The sequence below is a fragment of the Lonchura striata genome, chromosome 2 (assembly GCF_050655825.1).
Source record: "Lonchura striata isolate lonStrDom1 chromosome 2, ASM5065582v1, whole genome shotgun sequence".
Taxonomy (NCBI): domain Eukaryota; kingdom Metazoa; phylum Chordata; class Aves; order Passeriformes; family Estrildidae; genus Lonchura; species Lonchura striata.
Genome location: NC_140704.1, coordinates 140825626 through 140835000, shown reverse-complemented (window position 1 = coordinate 140835000; position 9375 = coordinate 140825626). Strand labels below are relative to the sequence as shown.

Sequence of the window (9375 nt, the reverse complement as noted above, 5' to 3'; positions counted from 1 at the left end):
AATCTTTTAGTATGCTTGCTGTGTTGGGTGTGCATGTGTCCAATCTCATATTACAGGTTGTCTTCAGCAAATCTTCTGAATGTCCTCAAACCCAGTCTTCAGCGTACTCTCTCAGGGGGAGAATATATGTCACTAGGATGTGGGAGGAGTAGTTCTGGAGTTGTACAGGGAGAAGTGGAAAACACCTGCTGAGTGTTGTAACTGTTAAGCTGTTTAATAAAAAGGGAGATCTCATAATCACATACTTCCATTTCTACTGCTGTCAGTGTTCACTACTCAGCTCTTAGAAGGAAAAATGTAGTTCCAGGAGAGGAATCTAGGTACTGAATTCAGGGTAGAGGAACCTACATAAACCCCCAGAAGGACAGAAAGAATAATTCTATGCTGCAGACTTTCATTATTTTCTTAAATATCTTCCTTCATATAATAATGGTTTTTCTTTTCTGGATCTTATTGTTCCGTGGCCAATTCCTAAATGTTTTACAGGGATCCCTAAGGACTTAGAGATAGATCAACAAGTGATTGTTGTGTTCTCTTGATTTTTTTTTTTCAAAAATGTATTTTCAGATTTTTTTTTCCCTCCTGTAGTATTTATTTGGAAAGTATTTATTGTAAAAATGATGGATGAAATAAAAGTATGTATAATTAATTTCAGATAATAGAAATGCTGAACATTTTGATGTGGGTTTATCATAGAATTTGTTCTGTCTGTCACAACAGAGAGATTATTATTCTCAATGCTGTTAATATTCAAACTACATACTGTCAGACACCAGTGACAATTACAAAACTCTGTTAGCCATTACATCAGTGTGGTTTCTCAGAAACATCCTGTTAATCTACTAATTTGGCAAAGTGCACTCACTGAAGGCACTTTCCCTTAGTGCAGGAATAAGCAGTTAATATGTTCTTTTGGCCAGGCATTTACTTGTTCAGTTCTGGCAAGAGTCTTTCTAGTAGCTCCATCTGTGAACACAGATGTGGGAAACAGACATGTTTTTTTTTTTTTTCCTCAGCAGACTATTTAATACAGAAGGAAGCTAAAAAAGACCAGAGGGAAGAACTAAAATTAACTGTAAAATGCTTTTAAATAGTCCATTTTAAGTTTCAGCTATCTTTAAAGAATGGTTAGAGCTTAAAAAATGAACAGTTTTCACTGCTATACACTATTGTGCTTGTGATCCACTTTACAAGAATGAAAAATAGCTGGAAACTTTTCAGCATTTCATTTCAGATAAAAAACTATTACCAAATTTGAGACAAAATTTTGGGAAGAAAATGCAGTATAATATAAAACTGCAAATTTCACATTTCCTAATTGCTATCACACTGTTCATTTAGCAAATAGAATCAACATTTAGAATTGTGCTGATCTGCAAATTTTTGCAAACAATATTAAAATTAAAAAAAAAATAAAAGAAAGAAAATTCAGTTTACTTCTATTAATCAGCACTCTGTAGCAATAGAAGGTTTTAAAGTTGTGATATTTGTTAGTTTTCTTAATGAAGGAACAGACAACAGCTGATTCTTGTCAGGCTGTTCTTCCTTTGTTGTAGAAGAGGTGATGAGAGGGAGTGCAGGGAGCACACGAGCATTCAAAATACTGTTGCTACTTAAAAATAACAGCTTTCTTTTAGGTATGGAAGGCATGTATTTCAAGGTAGGTAGTTGCATACTAGAAAAATCAAAGAATCACTCTGATACTTCATTATGGGCTTATAATGCTATGCCTTCATGTACCTGAGTAGTGGACACTGGATTGTCAGATAAGGTTAATGATTAGGGAAGTTGCATTTTTTTCTGGAGTAGCAACTGAAAGTGAGATAAACTATTTCAATACAACATAAATAATAGTTGCATGTGTTTATAGACTACTATCAAATTTCCAGTCATTGGAAATATGAGAGCTATCTTGGCTGGTAAACCAGTAAGTAACTAATTTAGTGTGAGCTGAATGCAATGAATTTTAAAGTAAACATTAAAAAATGCTTGGCAAGTATTTAGATTTTTTACAAAAAAAAAAAAAATCTCCTTGCTTAATGGCTTTACAGAAATTTTCTTCTATCTGTAGGTTAACCGGGAGTTTTGTACCAGACTTAATTGTGAGCATGAGCAATCAGATGTGGTTGCATCTTCAAACGGATGAAAGTGTGGGCTCAATTGGTTTCAAGGTTAACTACAAAGGTAATGACATCACTGGAAGCAAATGTAATGGTGTACCAAAAATATTAGGACAATATTATGGAATGTTTTTCTTTCATATAAATGAGTGGATGCATTCTATTTCCAGTTCTGTCAGTTTTAAAAAGAGGAAAATATAAGCTGAATTGTAAAAAAAAAAAAAAAAAAAAAAGTTATATTTAAAGGTCTTATGTTACATGAAACTGCACACATTTTGTTTGATGTTTTCTTACAGCAGTTGAGTTTTGACATAGAATTTTACTCTTATTTTCTTTTATTTAATATTGGTAACTATTAAAGTGAAATAATTCTGTGATTATTTAAAGCTGAATGAGTAAAAAAATTGATTAGTTCCTACATTCTTTTGAAAAGTAATGCCTATCATAACATAAAAAATCCACTGCAAGTGAACAGCTTGAATTGCTGCTAAGTTTTGAGCCAAGACAAAGAAAAACCTAATAATTTTGTCCTTTATGGTCTTAATTGGCAAAATGCACATATAAACAATCTGTTGCTATTTGATACTTCTGGAATGACATACATTTTTTTATAGACTATGAACAGAAAAATAAAAAAAAGCTAAAGTACAACATATATATATATCTACATACAGATGCATTTCTGTATTATTAAAGATTTAGGGTTTTTTTAATATTACTTTAATATAAATATGTCTTTCTTACAAGAACTTTATTAATTGCATGGTTTCTGTCTAGTACAAAAAACAGATAATAGAAAGTATGATTATTCATCAGAAAATGAGAGAGGAGAGGCAAAAGTAAACCAGTGACTGTGTGTATTAGAAATGGAGCTGATGTGGCTGAGAATCAGCATTGTGAATAAACCTGCGCAATTTTTTTTTTTTTTTTTTTTGTCCATAACTTACCTGTAATGTAAAGTAAAGCTCCACAATGGTATGGTACAAGTGCACTTGTGCACTCTTGATATTCCTACCTAGTGGACTAAGATAGGAAGATCTTAGTACTTTGCTGCATGGTATTAATTAAGACCTAGGATTTCTACATTCAGAGTATTGAAAGAGGCAAGAGAATGATTACTATAAACAAGTTTAACAATTTGTTAATACAGCAAAACTAGAACCATATTTTCATGGAAAAAGATGAGTTTTAGACCTGAACTCTAACTTGCAGAGCTCAAGTTGTTGATTCTTTTATTTACATTTTTCTTTCCTGATAAAATAATTTTACTTGCAATAGTTTTCGTTTGAAGCAGAGAGAGGATTATTGTCTATTCTTATATGCTATGTCTTCTTTTATTCATGAATTACATTTATTCTTAGAAGCTATAGTTCTGCAATAATAAAATTAATTGAATATGAATAGGTAGAAGGGTACAGAAGGGGTGAGCATTCACAAGAGCATCTCCATATAATCAAGCTTGTGATTGTATGCCTAGATATTGAATCTATTTCTCTCTTGCCCTACAACGGTAATTTATCTTAGTTCTCTAAATAGCACTTGAATGCAGTAAACACTCAATGAATAGGTGCTCTGTGGTGGTGGTTGCGGGGGGAGTTGCATTTTTTTTTCTCTTTTTGTTTTGGTTTGAGTTTATTTTGTAGGATTCCCCACCACCACCTTGCTGCCTATCCAGAGTATTTGATTTTTTTTTAATCTTAGTTGCCCTCATCTTGATCCCTGAGAGGATGTGTTCATTAGAATCTCAGAAATTGGGCAATGGTCATAAAATAAAATGGAAAGGGTATCAAAGGCAAGTCAAGTCTTAAGGTGTTGCTATTTCTGTTGCTTGAAAAACTGTGTTAAGTCCTTTCTAGTAATGATGGTAGGCACTGCAAACAGATGCATAAATGGGTAGTATTTTGGATTAGCAGCTGCTCTGCAATTTAAGTTTTGAAATTTATTTATTGGAAGTTGAAAGAAAGTCCGATGAAGTAAACTGAGTATTTGCATTAGAACAATGCATTCAGGGCTGTGACATAACACTGAATTGTTTACTATAATAAAAAAAAATTACAAAGACTTTTCCCTTTGTAGAGAATGTTTAGAAATACTTAATGATGATTTCTAGAAGTCAGGGTCAAAGAAAATTTCAGTTTAAATTATTTCATTAATTCTTTAGAATGTATGCTTAACTTGCTTTTTCATCTCCTGACTAGATCAAATGTATTACTTTAACTTGACCTCTTCCACCTCACAAATTCCACTATTCACTTAGACAGCCAGCTATGGCTGATACTGTATTTATTTTTACATGTATTTATTATGTGTTTAAGGCTTGTAAATTTCTGCTTACGTAACAGGTACAATTACATTAGCATTTTACATTAGATCCATTGATTTTTGAACTGAATCTTCTTCTGATCATTCCCACTGCTCTTGATTAGTTTTCATCATGGAGCAATCTTGAAAGGCCTAAATTACATTAGTTTGAGGGAATTCATAAAATACGATTGAATAGCATTAAGTGTAGCATTCCTTTGGTGCTCCAGCTGCTAATGGGCATTTCTCAGGAACTTGTAAAGCTTTTTCAAAGTAAAACCACTAAAACAAATATATGTGTAGCATTATTAAGTAAAAACAGGGAATATTTAGAAATCGTAAGTGAATTATTTTCAGATCATAATTTTAGAGATTATTTGAAAACTTTTATTTAGAAATGAGATCAGACTTTGGTGGTTGTGCAATTGCCAAGTAAAACAAATAAAGTGGATTATTTTCAGACTTCCCATATCATTACTATGAAAAGAAACCACAAATTAATAGTTTTAAATGTTGACGTGTTTCATGAATGCTTAGGATCATTCAATATTTCAGGAAATGGTGCCATATTGTCAACGTAGCACTTCTATTCTCAAAGCCATGGTAAAGTGGAAAGAAGTATCTAACTAAACAGTAGTATTAGAGAAACAATCTCCAACATACTCAAACACTGGAACTGAATGGTTTTCATCTATAATTGAGTAAAAAACTGTTGCACAAAATATGAGACAAACAAATTTATGGCAGAGCATTCAAAGAAACCCATCTTTCTGAGATAAGATTTTGCAGAATTGTGAATTTATTGACTCACAAAAATTTTTTTAAATTTAGCAATTGAATATTATAGTTCCTAGAAAATTATATATGAGAATATAAAGTGTAATAGTTTTCATACACACTTGTCTCCTTTTGTAACTTTGGACACATATAAAAGATTAAATATGAGATATTCCTTATACAACATAAACTGTGTGACAAAATTTTTTGGGATTAACAAATAGTGTTAATTTAGTCATGGTGTAAATTAGTAGGAAAAGATGTAGAGGGGAATTAAATCAGTAATGCAAACATAGTAAAAATTGGCTTTATTAGCATCATGTAAGAAAGCTGAACTTCTGTTTAGGTCAGATTTGAGTCTTCTGAAACAGCCCAAGCTAACCTCAGGGCAGTCATCTTCTCTTAGGTCCGAATATCACACCCTCAGTTTCTGTGCTATAGCCAAATGTGAGGGAATTTTTCTCTTTTGGTATATCTGCTTTATTTGTTCTCTAATTTTCAAAGACTCTTAAATCAGCAGGTTATCCTGATATTTCTGCCTCCTATTAGGACAAAAACTGTTTATTCATACATCAGATATAATCCAATCTAATTGCATAAGAAAATAAAGTTGAAGAAGGTTATATTGACTAAAGTGCAATGATAGGTGTTAAGTAGAGGATTATTTAAGATGCTAAGCTAAATAACAGTGTAGGCAAAAAGTTAATTTGAAGCAAAATAGACTTGCTTGTTCACATTTCCACAATGATGATCTAACTTTAGGATATGGCATTTACACTCTGACATCCAGTATTTCAGAAGATTTCTTTTTGCTTAAACCATGACATTCATCTTGCTTCAAGCAGTATGGCTTGTACCTGAGTTCTTGGGATACTAGTGAAGCCTGGGACAGCTGTCTGGAGTTTGTGATCCACATTTCATCTTATTTTCCTAGCAACAAGCACTGAGTTTCAGACACATCTGAGTTTTTTTGTTGCAGATGGCACAAAGATATTTTTCAATGACTTACTGCCCAGTGGTGATTTTTTTTTCTATTGGTGACAGAATAGGGAATTATCTGAATCCATTGTTAGTCCCCCATGTCTAGAAACATGAATTTCAAATGTGTGAAATAAGAAACTTTTGCCATAACACAGGCTTCAGGAAGGTCTCATTTTGACAAACTGTTAAAGTAGCTTATCTATGAAACATATGCCTTCATGTTCATTCTACCAAGAGAAAAATATGTCTTTAATTCTTGCTGTTCTCATTACTTGCTAATTAAAAAAAAAAAAACAAAAACAAAAACAAACAAAAAAATCAAGCAAAAAAACCAAAATCTCCGTGAGACTGTGGGCAGTTTCATTGTGTAGTTTTGGGTTTCACAAGACAGTTGGTGTGTTTCTTTAGTTAAATACTATGAAATTCCCCTTTTGTGAGGATGGAGGAAGTAAACTTTTCTGCTTTCTGCACACCAAAATCAAGAATTAAATCTATGACACATTTCTACTTTCTGAATTGTTCAATTTTATAAATTTCAGTGTATATTCTCTTGTGGCATTTTCACTGTTCTGATGATTTCTGTTGCCTTTCAATCCACTCTTCTCTGTATTTCTCATCATATGCTTGTTCTCTTTGTTTTCTTTGTGTTTTGTGGTGCATTAATTAGAATCATATAAATTACTTATTTAATTGGATTCTAGCCCCAGTTTTATTCCTTGTGCTTCATAACTTCATTTTGCAAAAAGAATGACATGCAGAGATTCACTCCAATAGTGAAAATCCTTGAAAATTATTTTAATCTATGTAAGTCTTATGATTAGTTCAAATTCTTAAATGCAAATGCTGCTTTGTATTTTTTAAAAATTAAAAACTTATTTTTGTGCAACACTACTTACCAACAGTTTACTAATACAAGAAAAAATTTTCTGTACTGATTCCGTGTCTGCTGAAAGTTGTTCCAAATTTTATAATTTAAGATCATTTCTATTTCAGATATTTCTTGAACATATTGAGCAAAAATGCATCCATTTCAGAAACTTGGGGCAGTTCCCCTTGTTAACTTAATGCCAAGATAGTAATTTGGTTTGTATTTTACTCTTGTGTTCTTCCTGCTTTGTTGGCCACAATTCACCACTGACGTTTTCTGACCCTACTCAGTCAGCATTATCCAAATATGTTAACAGTATTTTTATCTAATTTTCAAACAATGCATTCAACATAAAATTTTCTGTTTGTTATCCCCAGATTACAAGAATATGAGAGCAGTTGTAGAGAGGCATAATAAAGATTCATTTAAATGGGTACAACATGAGGATAAAAGAGCAAGCAAGTATGTAGTGATACTTCTCAAAATGTTTTCTTACTCCCTAACAGTTTATGGAATAGACACTTCCTAAATCCAGTGTATTTAAAGTAAAACTTGATGGACTTTTTCATTCATTATTTCGTCTGTTTTTCCTCTCAAGCTCACATATAATTTTCGTATTCTAATATTTTATAGCAAGGACATTTCAGTGAAGAAGTGTTTCTTTCTGTTCACTGTAGTTCTACTAGCTTTATCTGATGCCTTTCCATTTTTTTTTCCTAGAAAATACAATGTATTTAATCTTACATTTTACTGCTTACTTTACTTAGGTTTTGCAGGACCTTTATTTCTTCACAGGTAACTGTCCTCTTTACTGTTTTGTGTAAGCTATCATCGGCAAGCTTTGTCATTTCACTGCTTGCCTTATTTTCCGTCTTCTAATATTTTGTCAGACAATAACTTTAACTACCCTGACATCTGCTGGACAAGCAACATGGCAAAGCAGAAACAATCCAGGAGGATCCTGGAAAGCATTCATGGCAGCTTTCTGACACAGGTACTGGAAGACCCCACAAGGAATAGTGTACTGCTTCACCTCATACTAATGAACTGGGAAGGCCTTTTCGGTGATATGAAGGTTGGGAGCAGCACGGACTGTAGTGACCATGAGATTGTGAAGTTCAATATTGGGTGAGGAGGAATAAGGACAGCAAGTCAAATTACAGCCATTGACTTCAGGAGAGACAATTTCAGTCTTTTTGGGGATGTTCCTTGAAGAATCCCACAGAAAAAGGCACCACAGGGAAATGGGGTCCAAGAGAGCTTGTTGATATCCAAACATCACTTCCTTCCCTGCACGAGAATGAAGTAAGAAATCAGACAGAGGGGAGAAATGTGTGTGAATAAATCAAGAACTCCTGTCATTATTCAAACATAAACAGAAAATACACAGGAGATGAAAGCAGGGATGGAAGTGGCCTCTTGGAATGAATATAGAGAGATTGTCAGTATAAGTAGAAATGAAACCAGGAAGGCCAAGGGCCCATCTGCAATTAAATCTAGCCAAGGATGTCCAGGACAACAAGAAGGGCTCCTTAAAATATATCAATAACAGGAAAAAAAAAAAAAACAAACAGAAGGATAGTGTGGGCCCATTGGTAAATGGAGGGGACCCTGGTAACAAGGGGCACAGAGAAGGCAGAGTTATCAAATGCCTTCTTTGCATCAATCTTCACTGACATGATCAGCCCTCAGGACTCTCTGACACAGACCAGGGTAAAGGAGTCTTAGAAGGAAGACTTTTCCTTGGTGAAGGAGGATTGGGTTAGATAACACCTAAGCAAACTTGACATCCACAACCCCATGGGCTCTGGCTGGAAGTGTCCATGAGAGAACTTCTGGACACCATAACGAGGTCACTCACAGTCATCTTTGCAAGGTCAGGGCAATCAGGAGAGGTGCTTGGAGACTGGAAAAAAGCAAATCTCACCCTGATCTTCAAAAAGGACAAGAAGAAGGATACGGGGAACTATTGGCCAGCCAACCTCACTTCAATCCCTGGAAAGGTGATGGAGCACCTCATTCTGAAGACCATTTGTGCCCATATGGAGGGCAAAAAGTATTAGATTAGAAGTATTCAGCATGGATTCACATAATCAGGTTTGACCAAACAGATTACCTTCTACAGTGAAACATCTACCTGGATTAATGAGGGAAAAGCAGTGGATATTGTCTACCTTGGCTTTAGCAAGGCTTTTGACACTGTCTCATAAAATCCTGATAGCCAAAATCAGGAACTGTTGACTGGATGAATGGGCAGTGAGGTGGATTGAGAACTGGTTGAACGGCAGATCCCAGAGGGTCATAATCAGTGACAACCTAGTTGAAGGT

General features: G+C 34.0%; 1 protein-coding gene across 6 annotated transcripts in view; it reads left to right on the top strand.

Annotated features, from left to right (window-relative positions):
- The window catches only part of CSMD3 (CUB and Sushi multiple domains 3), a 578243-nt gene that overhangs the window by 281953 nt on the left and 286915 nt on the right, over positions 1-9375 (top strand). For all 6 annotated transcript variants that reach the window (XM_085572460.1, XM_085572459.1, XM_085572458.1 and 3 more), the window contains one exon: positions 2072-2184. In XM_085572460.1, the coding sequence (XP_085428586.1) occupies positions 2072-2184 (113 nt within the window). The remainder of the gene's footprint in view (positions 1-2071; positions 2185-9375) is intronic.